Here is a 15,205-nt window from a genome sequence, read left to right as displayed (position 1 = left end):
GGAAGGTGAACCAGCAATCTATTTACCAAAATCAAATCTTTCTGCTGGTTGATTACATGGTTCTGAAAAAAAAAATGTTTAGAACAATTCCTTGCTGCTGTATGAAACCATTTCTTCCATAAGGATCAAGCTGCCTTTTAAAATCAACTTGGAGTGATTTTGCCCCCAAGGGATATTTGGCAATGTCTAGAGACATTGTCATGACTGGGGGATGCTCCTGGCATCTAGTGGGTAGAGGTCAGGGATTCTGCTAAACATCCTACGTGCACAGACAGCCACACACAATTTCCCCACCCAAGGTATCAATAGTGCTAAGATTGAGAAACCAGACTTAAATACTCAAGTTGGGATCTGTGGGTAGCTTGTGTGTGTTTTTTTTCCCAAAGCTACACAAACCTCACCTTATGATCAATAATCACGCCTCTAATATGAGAAATTCTGAAAAGTCAGTATTAACCCCATGCATTTCTTAATTACTCTTGCACAATTATTAATAGCAGTTTTAGAGACCCTGACTAGAGTACTTTGAGGCAAGGGGCTAGTGAGGCTGAAGGGGATAAAGACTGATAAAAGATTGATAAAGTAACTCCTGTATCTAATAGAACCTTAGTCACCTCATTCCCTCTAGTTAAGTCAATTTTCCCCAAGGTATTCGTTTGGAGAAAAGGAAAGATCTCGATCCCCTTAAATTCTCTCAGCTGCCTCATTGTTAGGTTTGGCCAAAGGAAGCCTTTAGTTGAAATGTTTGGGGTTAAGGACCAAACCAGAGAGGGTCGGACCTGCATTACCACCATTTGTCCACCACCCAGAACTGAAATACCATTGCTGTTATGTACACATAAACAACTGTTGGACATAGAAATCGGGACGCAAAAGAACTGTTGGCCCAGAAAGAAACTCACTATAGACTGATTCATTTGCCTCTCAGCATAACCATTATTGCTTGTCTCATTTTCGGTTCCTATAAGTGTATTCCTAGTATCACATGAGCTCACTCATCTAGGGGAAAGATGAACAACATAGACTGAAGAACAAGAACAGCATTGATCAGACTGTCAGACCTCAGAGGGAAGGTAGGGGAGGGTGGGGACAAGGGAGATAGATCAACCAAAGGACTTGTGTGCTTGCATATGAGCCTAACCAGTGATCACGGACAACAGGGGGATGGGGGCATGAGTGTGTGTGTGTGTGTGCGGGGGGGGGGGGGGGCGTTGATGACAAATATGTGATACCTTAATCAATAAAGTAATTTTTTTAAAAAAAGAAATGTTTGGGGTTAAAATTGATTATTGCTGGTTTGGAGTGATTTTTGTAATTTTAGACATTCCTTTTTGAAATGCTCCAGTTACTCACAATAGTAGCAGGCTTTCTATGGGAGGCATGCATTGTTGGGCGGTTAACTGTTGGAGATGAAGTTTCATTATTTGGGTGGCTGGATGGGGTGCTGGGCTCCTGCTGGCTCATAGCTGCTGCTCTGAGCCTAGCTCGCTGGCTTCTAGCCCCATCGCTTAGACATCCTGTGAGCAGGCGATGGGGAACTAGATTCTCATCACTAGGCTAGGGTGATCATCCCACTCTCACTGGCTGCTCTTCTTTAGGAAAATATATCATCCATTCATTGTTTCCTTTGCTCAAAATACATTTATTGTAAACATGCCCCAGTCAATAGACTGCTCTGGGTGATCTCGTAAAGAATGGATGCACTTTGTCTGGATGCATCAAGTTAATGAGCATGCCCTGACCCTTGTCCTAGTGGCGAATCAGATATCTTTTGGCCTAATTCAGGCAAGTGCTAGCCCGCCCTCCATTCTTTCACCCAAAGCCATGTTTCTCCATGTCAGATTCCAGGGGTCTGTGTGGGGTATCAGTCAAAGCCACTGGCCTAAGGGGGATTCAGTCTCCACCAAGTGGGCCTGGGCTCTGGACCAGACAAGCAGTTTGGGGATCATCGCAAGATTTGGACCTTTTTTTTTTCATTAGCATTACAATATGGCTTTCATATGTTTAAAAGAACAATGGCTCTAGAATTGTTTTCTGTAATGTATACTGCAATTTATAAATATTTCAGTTGTATCATGGAGGTCATTGACTCCTAAGGGCTGTTCTGAAAACAAGACCATTATTTGTACCACTATATCTAAGAGCAATTTCTTAGAGTTCCAGATATCTAGCTGTTACATATAGATTATAACAAATATATATATTTGTTATATATATATCAGGCAGTGATTGAAGGGTATAGTACTTTGAGGAGCCATGAAGGTATGATTGGTTGCTTGAACAGTAAATTGTCATAGACTGTTCTGCCTTTTGAGTTCTTGTGCCAATGTTTAAAGCAGTTTTATGTCATTCTTCACTTTCAGCTGCCTCCTTCTTACCCCTAAATTCAGAGTTTCCACCTCTGGCAGCATTCTTTCACTTTTAAATATCCATCCATCCATCCATCCCACAGTTTTTATTTCATACCAGGAAGTCTGCTTTTTGGTTGGAATACAGATGTGATCCAGTCTCTATTGTCATGTAGTGAATCTTACATTCAGGTGGATAAATTGAACCAGAGAATATAACGTACTCAATAGATAAAGTGATGCCTGAAGACCTCACAGAGGAGTAAAACTGGTCTGACTCAACCCCAGAAGCCCATGACCATAAGAAGCTAAATATATCTTAGTGTCCCCTGCCCTTGGGTTAGAACACTTCCTATCCCAGAAGGAAGTCATAGGACCATTTTCTATAGTGAATTCACCAGTACCAGTCAACCTGAACAGCACTAAAGTTATTCTTCTTTAAACAAACAGTAGAACTCCTCTGTGCTGCAATCTGGACCATACATGTTTGTAGGGTAGTTCTTTATCAACTTTATTTCTTCTATGAATATCTGCCTATTATTCCATGTATTCAGGAGTCTCTTTCGTTAAATTATATTTTCCTGGAAAATTGTCCATTATTCCAGGTTCTCATCAAAACTTGGATTGCATAGGCATCTGAAAGTTAAAATGTTAACAAATCAACTCTAGTGTCTGCTCCACCCACACATTCCTCCCACCCCAAGTCTTCCCTATCTGTCTAACTGGCATCACCACCCATCCAATTGCTAAAAGACAGAAATCTAGGAGTCATCCTTATTTCTCCTTCCTTCACCAATTCCTTCCATCTATCAGTAATTTATTAATTCTAGCTCCAAAATGGATCTGGAATCTCCATTTTTGTCCACCTCCAACACCTTCCTCTTCTATTCTTCCTCTCGCCTTCTATTCTTTACTTCCCCAATCAATTCTCAACACAGTAGCTAGAATGTTTTTTCTTAAAATATAAATCAGATTATATTACCCTCACCCTCAATGCCTTTGCTCCAAACCCATCCAAATTTTCCTTCACCTTTAGTATAAAATTCAAACTCCTCAACAAGGGCAATGAGGCCTTACCTCATTGAGAGTTGACCATGTTCCCAACTTCATTTCAAATAACTGTCCCTTATACCACTGTGAGCCAAGAACTTGAGTTCCTCAAAGATGTCAAGTTCTCCCCCACCCAATTTGGTTGCTTTAAACTGTTCCCAAGTCTATTCACCTTAAATGTCACTTCCTTAGGGAAACCTTTGAAATTGATACTTTACACTATTACTCTCTGCCAAAACACCTTGTTAATAACCCTCAAAGCATTTAGTAAACTTGCAATTATTTTTGTTTACTTGTCTTTTTTTCTGTATTCCTTCAGGGAATTTATTTTTAATGGAGTGGGAGCATGTCTGTGTGATAACCATTGTATTCCCACTTTTGCATAGTGCTTGACAGCAGAGCAAGCACTCAATTGTAAATGTTTAGTGAATGAATGACCCAGATCCAAGAGGATAATAGCTAAGATGGGAGATATTGTGAAAGAGGAGAAAGCTCAGTGAAGAGCTGTAATATGGACAACATATCTTTTAGTGCTTGCTTCCCCCACGCCAGTACACATCATCTGAACAAAGCCAGTCTTGTACCTACCCCAGGAATGCGATAATAAAACTGGACGTTGGCTTTCTTCAGGAAGGCTGAATTGCATTAAGCCTGGAAGAAATTAGTCCATCTCATTATATTCACATTAGGCAATTAAAAATAGGAATATACATATTATGTATATACATAAACATAGAGTTATTTCATAGATTGTTATCTATGTTGGCTGAGAGAGTCAATGGCCAATCTAGGATACTGACATAAGAAATTAATATTTAACTTGATTCTATTTTATGCATCGTCTGCCAATACCACCAACCCACACATATGCAGAGGTATTTCATGACCACAACTCAAATCCCTGAATCCAAATCTCTGTGTAGCCCTGTGCTAGGGGCTGAAATAATCTAGTCTGAGAAATGTCCTTATCTCCCTAGAAAATTATATAAGGCCAACACTAATGTGCCAACATGACAAAGGGACAGACACTGGATACTGACCAGATCCAGATACTGGATATCAACCAAGCTCATTGACTTCTCTAAATCTCATGGCACTTCTAGCGCTTAGCCCAGAGCCTGGCACCCAGTCAGCATTCAGTGTGAGCTAAGAGCATCACCATCCTCCCTCACATGCAAGTCACAGGGTGGTTTCCTTGGGTGTTTGGAAGAAAGCAGAGCAAATGCAAAACCCAGAGGGATGTATATTTAGAAGCAGTTTTGTTCTTTGAGGTATTCTAAATTCACACAGGGGCCTATTAGGGAGATGAATGTAAATAGTAATTAGCATCCTACAATGTAATCTGTATGAACTAGAGAGACAGTTATCTAAAACCTGGCTTCAGTCAATATAAGTGACTTCTCCAGGTTTCAGAAGACTAGGGGGCATAATCTTCTCTAATGCTTATTATAGTGTTGCTTTATATTAGCATTTCTCAAAGTGTGAATCTTTGGAACTCTAAAGGGACCCACCTCCTTTCCTAAGGAAACTAAGCTTCCAAAGGTTCTGTGAGGTCAAAATGTATTTTGGCAAATGGTAATAATAATAAGAAATTATTTGCTTTTTTTATTCTTACTCGCTCATGAATATACAGTTGAATTTTCCAAAGGCTGCAGGACATGATATCACAACAGACTGAATTCAGAAGCAGACACGAGAATGCAACTATCTTCTATTAGGCCAGACATTAAAGAAATTTGCAAAAACATAAAAAAGTGCTACTCTTCTCACATTTCCTGCTTTCAAAAATCTGCTTATTTTTCATAAAAATCTGTTACTTATATAAATATGTACAGATTTGTTATTTTTAACATGTTTTTTAAATCCCAGTCTCAATTTTTAAAAAAATATATTTATTTGATTGATTTCAGAGAGAAAGGGAGAGGGAGAGAGAGAGAGAAATATCAATGATGAGGGAGAATCATTGATTGGCTGCCTCCTGCATGCCCCATGCTGGGGATCAAGCCTGCAACCCTGACATATGGCCTGACCAGACCGGGAATCAAACCGTGACCTCCTGATTCATAGGTCAATGCTCAACCACTGAGCCATGCCGGCTGGGCCCAGTTTCAATTTTTAGTATGGAAATTTTTCACAGATATAACCCATAAATCAAAAGCTCTTTGGGGATCCTCAATAAGTTTTAAAAGTTTAAGCCTCTCTTGGGTCCTTACTTCCAAGAAGACCAAGAAAAGAAGGAACAATGATCGTGCCAAAAAAGGCCACGGCCATGTGCAGCCTATTCACTGCACCAACTGTGCCCGATGCGTGCCCAATGACAAGGCCATTAAGACATTCCTCATTCGAAGCCCAGCTAGTATGGCTCAGTGGTTGAACATTGGCCTATGAACAAGAAAGTCCCAATTGGATTCCTGGTCAGGGACATGCCTGGGTTTCTGGCTTGATCTTCAGTGGGGGGCATGCAAGAGGCAGCTGATCAACGATTCTCTCTCATCATTGATGTTTCTCTCTCTCTCCCCCTCTTTTTCTGAAATCAATTTTTTAAAAAGTTTCCTCATTCAAAACACAGTTGAGGTCTCAGCCACAGCCATTAAGGCTATTTCCAAAGTGAATGTCCTCACCACCTAAGTGCTTCCCAAGCTGTATGTGAAACTCCATCGCCGTGTGAGCTGTGCCATTCACGGCAAAGGTGGTCAGGAGTCCTTCTCCTAAAGCTGGAAAGGCCCGAACACCCTCACCCCAATTTAGACCTATAGGTGCTGCCCCATGACCTCCACCAAAGCCCATGTAAGGAGCTAAGTCCTTAAAGACTAAAGTAAAATTCTCTGGAAAAATAAGTAAAATGGAAATTATACTTTAAAAAATTTTTTAAGTTTAAGAGGTCCCAATTCCAAGAAGTTTGAGAACCATTCAAAACCTGGGCACTCAGTGAAGAGGTTCTAAAAGCACATGCCCTTTAATCACGTATGAGGGTACATGGAGAGCGATGTGCGTGTGAAAGCATTTTGAAAACCCATGGTCTGTACTGTCATTATTATTGTGCTAAATGGAGTAACAGAGGAGGGATAACTCAAATTTCTAAAGTGTTGTTTGAAATGTATGGTGCAAGCAGAATACTGTCCATCCTAAAACCATCTGACTTAGATTTCTGTGACAGAGCTGGTTCTCAACTGGCAGACACAGCTTTAGCCACTGCAAGTTTACACAGGGATCCCTTCTGATCGTTCAAGCGGAACACTAGACTTCCTCCCAGGCAGAAGCGCTGCCCTCCCCACCGCAGCTGGAGGGGACTGCGGAGGGACAAAAGCTGCAGCCGCAGAATGTGAGGAGGATACACCCACTGGTTGTCTTCTATGTGTGTGCTCTTGACCGAATCGATTGTACCAAGAACACAATTCCGTATACAACTGAAAATCAACTGTTTACTCACATATCTAAATACTTTGCTCAAAATCTACTCACTTTAATTTTTTAAAAATATTGCTTAAAGTAAATCAACTTGGATCAAAAACACTGCAATTTGGATGACGCTGTTTCTGCTTTTCAAAATTGACACTTCTAGGTGGATGTCCCAAGCCACGCTCTGCTCAGAGCGCCACAGAAGTGGCTGGTTTAACAAGCAGCAGCTACGTGGCTCCTGTGTGAAGCTTTACCAACATCAACCCCCACGACCTCACACTTCAACTAAGATACTTCTAGAAAGAATGTTTTTTTTAAAAAATACCTCAGCATTTGCAGATCGCAGAATGATTTCAGATCAGCAGCCTGTTTCCCCCAAAACTCCTAAAATTGAACAAAAGGTGTCTTTAAGCAGTAAGCTGTTATTCCACCCTGGAACAGATTTCTCGTTAAGTCACAGAGAATGTTGTAAACACAAAGAACTTACCAGAACATCCTTCTCAAGGCGTTTCAGAGCCTGCATGTCCTTCTCAAGGCTGGTCAGCTCTCGAAGAACAAAATGGTTAAACTGTTCTAGTTTATTCAGCCTGACAAAGGTAAAAGCAACAGATCTCACTCGACTGCTTGGCTGTGGCAAAGACCCTCTTAATCCTCCTCCCGCAAGAACACGTCATGGTCTTCTCCAGACAGTTCTTGTTTTAAGAATACATGTCTCTCTTCCCTCCCCTCCTACCTGCCCATCCTCACCCTGAAACGTACTATGCAAACTTTGATTTAGCCTTTCAACAGGAGCCGGCGGAAGCTGGTATTTCAAACCATACTTTGCAGAGCAAAGGAGAGAGGACGCAGGGAAAGGGGGCCGCCAGGCCTGGGCCAGCAGCAGCCGCTGTACCTCTGACCACTGACCACGGCTCCCGTGCCTTCTACCCTTCACCTGCTCCCCCTTTTCTTGCGTAAGCTGGCTCTGAAAACTGGAATTGGCTAACTAACTTTTTTCCATCTCTACGTGTTCGTTTTGAAATTTCTAACAGTCACTATTCTGTGTCTAACCACCACCTAAACTGCTTATTTGTTCGCTCGCTTCTTGTGTGTCTTCTCCTCCAGTAGGCGGGAGGCCCGCGGAGGCAAGCCGCCCTACAGTTTGCTCTCCCTGCACTCGGGCATGGAGCGCAGAAGCCGGCACCCAGCGAGCGCTGCTGTGTGCATTTGCTGAACAAAACGATGAGTAAAGCCCTGGCCGTGTGGCTCAGTTGGTTGGGCATCATCCTATGCACCAACAAGGTCGCAGATTCTATTCCCACCCAGGGCACGTTCCCAGGTTGCGGGGCTCCATCCCCAGTAGGGGGCGTGTAGGAGGCAGCTGATCCATGTTCTGCTCTCACTTTGCTGTTTCCCTTTCTCCCTCTCCCTTCCTTTCTCTCTAAAAATCAATAAAACTATATATTTTTTAAAAATGAGTACATGCATGCCTCTTAAAAGATGATGGAAGTTCCACGAGTCCCAAGTCCCTCATGGGCTTGTTTTGAGACTCAAATGACAGTGCATGTATAAATGTTTGAAAAAAATTACAAATTTCTATGCATGTTATGTATTCTGCCCTAAGAAACTTTCTACTTCAGTTAAGCAAACCGGCCTGCCATCACTTTCTTCCCCACCGTCCCTTACCGGCCATTCTCTCCAACAGGAACCATCTCTATACGCACCTTCCCTACACCATTCAAATCCCTGTTTCCAAAACCTCACTCCAGAAGCACTTCCACTGTAATCACTCTGGATCAACTCCCATCACTACGGAAACCCATCTCTCCGCTCGCACTTCTGGTCCTTCACATCTGTCTGAAATCTCAGCTCCTTTTTACTTCTTGCTACATGGTGACCAGGGTCTGTGTGTGCATGAGTGTGTAGTATTTTTTTTTTATTGTGGCAAAATATACATAACATAAAATTGACCCTTTTCGATCATTTTAAGTGTACCATTCGGCAGTGTTAGGACACTCACAATGTTGTGTAGCCACCACCACTCTCCATTTCCAGAATCTTTCCATCATCCCAAACAGAAACTCTTCATTGATTAAACAATAACTCCCCCAACCGCTGGTAACCTCTATTCCACTTTATGTCTCTATGAATTTGCCTATTCTAGGTACTTCATATAAGTGGAGTCATACAATAATTGTCCTTTTATATATTCCACTTAAAATAATGTCCTCAAGATTCATCTATGTTGTAGCTTATATTAGAATTCCATTCCTTTTTTTAAGTTGAACATCCCACTGTATGTCTATACCACGTATCATTTATCCAGCATTTTACATGCTTGCCCTGTCTTCACAGTTGGATTATGAACTTTTTAAGAATAGCATTTTAGAGCCATATAATGGTACCATAAAGAGGCTTAAGGAGGGCCTTCAGTTCAGCCCCTCATCTTATGAAGAACCAGCACCTGGAAGGGTTAAGCAATGTATCAAACCTCACATCTTTCCCCTCCAACTCCTCACGACCCAGGCCAGTGGTCATGAGACAAACATTTGTGAGCAATCACACTTTTATAAACTTGTTTTGAAAGCTAATACTTACCTACAGTGATGTATCTGGTTTAAAAGTTTTATTAGGCAATTCGGTGCTTGCTTTGCATATTCTGAATAAAGTGCACTCCTTCTGTACCTAAGCTAAACCATAACAACAATACAAGATCACATTTGGGTTAACCATAACTATACCAACTGAGTGCAGGCTTCGTATTAAAAAGATTTTGACAGCACACAACATTCATAGCAAACATTACTGCTAACGAACAGTGATAAGGTGCAATGCTACACACTTCCCATGTTCTCCCTCAGGGCCGGCACCAATACAGAACAATAAGCTAAAATAGAAAAACTTGCATTCATACTATTGCAACACATATGGAATATCACGTACAACTTTCCATTATAAATTCGCTTATAGAATATTGTAGAAAATAAGACTTTGGAGATCTGCCAACTTAGTTAAATGAATGTATGTTAGTGTAAGATAGTTCTCTCAAATGTGCTATTAAATAACTCTAGGGATATACAAAAATAGGACAATAAAGAGGAGACTGAAGTGGTTCCAACGCTCATCTGGCAGGTAGTTTTGGGACAGCCTACAGGTGCAGCGTCAGGCAAGCCACCACTCTGCTGAGCACCCTCCCACAGCCTAACTCCATCTTTGTCCCAGACACCTCTCTGATCCACATGCCTTCTTCTCCCCCCTCCTCCTTGTCCCTCATGGTGACAAAATCATTGCTTCCTGGTAGTTTAGTTGTCTGAGAATGCCATCAATGACACCTAACCATGAGTCCAATTTCCACAGAGTCCTTCTGGTCCCATGGCAGCAAATGCACATGAAGTAGCTCTCTTAAAAATACAGACCACAATTCACCAAGACTCTGAAGTCAGGGGCCACAGCTAAGACAGACTCAGGAATACTTGCACACATGAAAGCTAACGGTATTAATAAATAATATGAGCCTGTTACTTTAAACTCACAACAAGCTAGCTCTTCCTTGTCAGTGGACCATTACCTCACATTTTCTTTCCAGTTCTCTAGTGAAGTTCTCAAAGGTTGTGATAACAGCAGAGCTATTCACGCTCTCTGGCACAACGGCCAGGGGTGGAGTGGAGATGTTTTCTGAACAATAAAAACAGAACAGGAAGTACAATTAACAGAGTGCGAAGTAGATGTGCTCAGCCCATCAGCTGCCCGGAGGATGGAGGGAGGCAGAAGCACACGTCCGATCCACCAAGCCCTTGCCTGCCTGGCTTGACTGCAGAGGGCTGACTCTGGCCGATGCCGGCCAGGCCAACTCAAGCCGAATCCCCACGGCAGGCACTTCATGCTGCTTCTTACCAAACCTCCTTCTCCAGCAAGTGCCCGCTCCACCCAAACTTTCCCAGCACTTTACATCAGTGCCGCTGATACGATGTCTGAGGAGCAGGCTGAGGTGCGGTGAGTTTTAAGGAGGACGTGATGGTGTTTCTATGAGGGAAACGCTGGCACAACAACTCTGAATGCCAGAAGTTTCCTGAGAGCACATGAGGGCTCTGGCATCGTCCTAAGAGATTTGCATGTGTCAACTCCTTTAATCCTCATAAAAACAGAGAGATCAGATACCTTGTGCAAGCTCACACCAGCTGCTTCAGGACTGGAAGCCAGGCTGCCTGGCTCTTCACCACCCTCCAGTACCTCTGGGCTTCCAAATCTGCCTTTTTGGAGCCTTGTGTTTCAAAATATAGTGGCGTCACTCATCCAGAAGGCCATCCCCCCAAATGCAGACATTTCAGATCCTCCTCCTTCACTGGTACAGAGTGAATGTATCCACCACAGAAACTTAGTTAATAACCATCAACTAAAGCAGAGACCTAGACGTTTAGGAATGCCTAGGCCCTGAAAACTGCCATAAAGACGAGTTAAGAGGCAGAAGTCTAAAGGCTAGAAGGAGATGTGCTGGCTTTTATCTGTAATTTGTGCAGCAATTTATGTGTCTCTGAAAGGACAGAACGCTTAGTTTTTAGGGCTCTGCAGCTGCTATTATCTTCAAACCGTAACTCCCTGGTCATTCGTGTTGGTACATTCAGTGCTTACACTTTCTCACATTCCTGCTTGACTGGCTGGCTGGATGCATAACGTTACCTGCCAAGTCTGCTTCTTCTGTCATGGAGGAAAGGGATCCTGGAGCATCATCTTCTTCCAATTTTGACTGTTTCCACTTAGCAAAACTACCATCCGACATGTCTAAAGGCAAGCACCGCACATTAATAACCACACACACATTATTTTTATCCCAAGTTTATCTTGTCCTCTTTTCGACAGTTAATATCTAACCTTGACGAGCAGTAAGTGAAACTTCTTCCCTGTTACTAATTACTTACCATTTGGCACATTCAACAAGTATCAAAGCACTAAGCCTACTGATGCCTAAAAAGGACACATGGGAACAGGCCTCCCCTTGATGAGCTCTGTAACATTAGGAATAAGTACATACTGACTCAAACAAAAGCAGTAATTATTGGCATCAAAAATACTGCTCCCCTCCATGTCCTGCAAAACAAACAAAAGAACAACAACAACAAACATTTCGCAGGCTCAAGGCTAAATGGCAAGGTAGCAAGGTTTCCAGGCCAATGGGCTTTGGAAGCTCATCTAGCACCCTGCAGAATGCGCCACCTGCTGGTAACCCTGGAGCTTCAGGGTTGTACTGAGGGCTACCTTATAAACGAGGTCATTTTGGCTCCTCACTGGCTTGAGACTTTGAGAGCCTCAGCTTATGAGCCTTAAATATATATTCTCTTTTTACTTAGGCATTTACTAAATATTTTCTATTCTAATATTCACTTGCACCCCATCCAGGCCTTCCTGATCTTATCAAAGGCACCACCATTGTCAAGAGTACACTAGCGTTCAGCCTGACTCCTGCTTCTCTTTACTGTCTACTTCTCTCCCATCATCAGGGTCTGAGATCCTGCCTGTAGAATGAATCCATATCTCTTTCTACATTCCCACACTGTGACTCGGGAGGATTTCATCAATCCCATACCTTCAACTGTCATCTCCCAAATACCTTTCTCCACTGAGCTCTCTTAAGCAGCAAACTTGTGTTTCCAATTGCCTACTCAACAGCTCCACCTTGAACCCACTCCTTCCTAGCCTTCCTCACCCTAACCACTTTCTTCTCCACCCTATACTTAGCCCCTACACACACACTTCCCTGCAAAGTCATCTGCTTTCCCCCCTCTCCTCACATATCCAGCTTAATCACTATTGGTTTTCCCTCTGAAAGTTCTAGAATCTAATTTAATTAATTTGCTTAATAAATAATTGAATGTTACTATTGCAAAGAGTTTTACAGTAGGGTAGGAAGACAGTAGAGAAGCAAAGAGGCAAGTTTCTCTTTCTCCACTCTGCTCCTCTACCCTGGTCTCCTTGCGGTTCCTCAGACACTCCAGACACATTCTCACCTAAAGACCTTTGCACTTGTTCCTCTAACTTGAGTCCTTCCCCCCCACATATCTGCATTAAGGTTTCCTCTGGCCATTCAACCTAAAATTTCAATACCACCCCCAACTTCTAAACCTCTTTCCTAATTAATTTTTTCTTAGCCTTTATCAAAATATAACATTTTAATACCACTCCCAATATTAATCTCCTTCCTTAACTTTTTTTCTTAGCCTTTATCACAATATAATATACTACATGTTTTACTTTTCTTGTGTATTATGTCTCCCCCACTAGAAGGTAAGCTCCAATGAGGTCAGGCATTATTTCTGTTTTGTTCTCTAGAATATCTAACATGTAGAAAAGTGTCTCACACATAGCAGACATTCAGTAGACATTCATAGAGTAAAGGAATGATTGAATGCTGCAGAATATCCAAGCCACTATGAAATAAGATCTTGACTAAGAAATGACATCTTGACTTCTGGTCAAGATGGTGATGTAGGTTAACATGGTACTCACATCCTCCCACACCACATCAAAATTACAACTAAACTACAAAATCATCATTCAAAACACGCTGAAAATGGACTGAATGGAAGTCCTACAACTAGGGAATGAAAGAAAAAGCCACATAAAGGTTGGTAGGAGGGGCAAAGACGCAGAATGGGCTGGTCCTAAACCCACTTGTGTTGGATACCATAAAAATTGGGAGGGATATCTTGGCTGTGGATGACCACCCTGAGGAACAAGGGTCCCCACCCCACACAAGGCCTCCTAGGTCAGGGTTCCAGTAAGAGAAAGAGAAGTTCTCATAACTTCTGGCTGTAAAAAACAGCAGGGATTAAGGCTGAGTGATATGGAGGCTGCTGGAGTCCCAGGCAGTACCTCTTAAAGGGCCTACCCAAGGACTTACTCACACTTACTCCCTCTGAGCGCCAATGCTGGGGTGGCAGCTTTCTCCCAGACAGAAGTGCTGGCAGAGGCCATTGTTCCTTCAGTGAGCCCTCCTCCCACAGAGCCACCAGGTGGGTGCTATAACTCAGACTCCATCGAACTGGCTACACTGTTTGCCCCACCCTGGTGATTCTCTGAGGTCACACACCACCCAACTTTCAGGCCCACCCAAGCTGTTTCCAGTGGCTTTTCCAACCTTGGTTCAAAGCTTGGCCTTGCCTGGGCACCTCCAAGCCCTGCACCAGTAGCAGCCATCTACAGATTTCTAGCTCATGCCAGGTGGCCCCAGGCAGAACAGAGGCAGTGGCTGAACTTGGCTTGTACCTCCTGGAAAACCCATGAGCCAGTACACCTAGTAGATAGCCTCAGACCATGTTGAAGCATCACCACCCAAGCACCCCCACAAGTGACTCAGTCAAGGGGTGGACTCAGTGGCACCAGAGCCCCACTGAAGTAATGGTTCTACTGGGCCCCTGCATAGCTTATCCTCCATGGTAGTCCATGGTCACAGCCAGTCCTTGTGGCTGATTGGCCGGGAGGTAAAACCCTCCCATTGATGTGCCTCCCATTATGGTATCCAACACAAGTGGGTTTAGGACCATCACACTCAAGGCTCAATTACAAGAGAAGGGTGTACACAGCCTATACAGGGGGTACACCTCAGCTTGGGTAATCAAAGAGACTGTGCTACTGGACCCTACAGAACACCTACTACATTGGGCCACTTTACCAAGCCTGGGAGACATAGCAGCTCTACCTAGTACAAACAAACAAACACAGGGAGGCTGCAAAAATGAAGAAACAAAGAAACATATCCCAAATAAAAGAACAGAATAAAAATCTAGAAAAATAACTAAACAAAATGGAGACAGGCAATCTATTACATGCAGAGTTTAAAACACTGGTTATGAGGATGCTCAATAAGCTTTAAGAGCATAAAGAAAAACCAATCAGAAATGAAAAACACACTAACTGAAACAAAAATAATTTACAGGGAATCAATAGTAGGGTAGATGAAGCCAAGAACCAAATTAGCAATTTGAAATATAAGGAAGCAAAGAATACCCAAAAGAAGAAGAAAAAATGAGGGTAGTGTAAGGAACCTCTGAGACAACTTCAAGCATACCAATACTCACATCATGGGGGTACCAGAAGCAAAAGAGAGGGAGCAAGAAATTGAAAACCTATTTGAAAAAATTAGAGGAACCTACCCTAACCTGGTGAAGGGAAGAGACATAAAAGTTCAGGAAGCACAGAGAGTTCCAAACAAGATGAACTCAAAGAGGCCCACACCAAAACACATCATAATTAAAATAGAAAAGGTCAAAGACAAAGAGAATCTTAAAAGCAACAAGAGAAAAACAGTTAGTTACTTATAAGGGAGATCCCATAAAACTGTCAGCTGACTAGCCAGTTTGGTTCAGTGGATAGAGCATCGGCCTGTGAACTGAAGGGTCCCAGGTTCGATTCCAATCAAGGGCACATGCCTGGGT

At 42.7% G+C, this 15,205-nt stretch overlaps 1 protein-coding gene across 1 annotated transcript in view; it reads right to left on the bottom strand.

Annotated features, from left to right (window-relative positions):
* Window positions 1-6,564: 6,564 nt before the first annotated feature.
* The window catches only part of SYCP2L (synaptonemal complex protein 2 like), a gene marked incomplete at both ends in the record, with an annotated part of 61,941 nt that continues 53,300 nt past the window's right edge, over window positions 6,565-15,205 (bottom strand). Inside the window, 6 exons of the mRNA XM_079776417.1 lie at window positions 6,565-6,688; window positions 7,123-7,181; window positions 7,285-7,384; window positions 9,462-9,466; window positions 10,345-10,451; window positions 11,454-11,555. Of these exons, the coding sequence (XP_079632543.1) occupies window positions 6,565-6,688; window positions 7,123-7,181; window positions 7,285-7,384; window positions 9,462-9,466; window positions 10,345-10,451; window positions 11,454-11,555 (497 nt within the window). The remainder of the gene's footprint in view (window positions 6,689-7,122; window positions 7,182-7,284; window positions 7,385-9,461; window positions 9,467-10,344; window positions 10,452-11,453; window positions 11,556-15,205) is intronic.

This window comes from Cnephaeus nilssonii, assembly GCF_951640355.1.
Source record: "Cnephaeus nilssonii genome assembly, chromosome: 7".
Taxonomy (NCBI): Eukaryota; Metazoa; Chordata; class Mammalia; order Chiroptera; family Vespertilionidae; genus Cnephaeus; species Cnephaeus nilssonii.
This window is presented reverse-complemented; position numbering and strand designations above follow the sequence as displayed.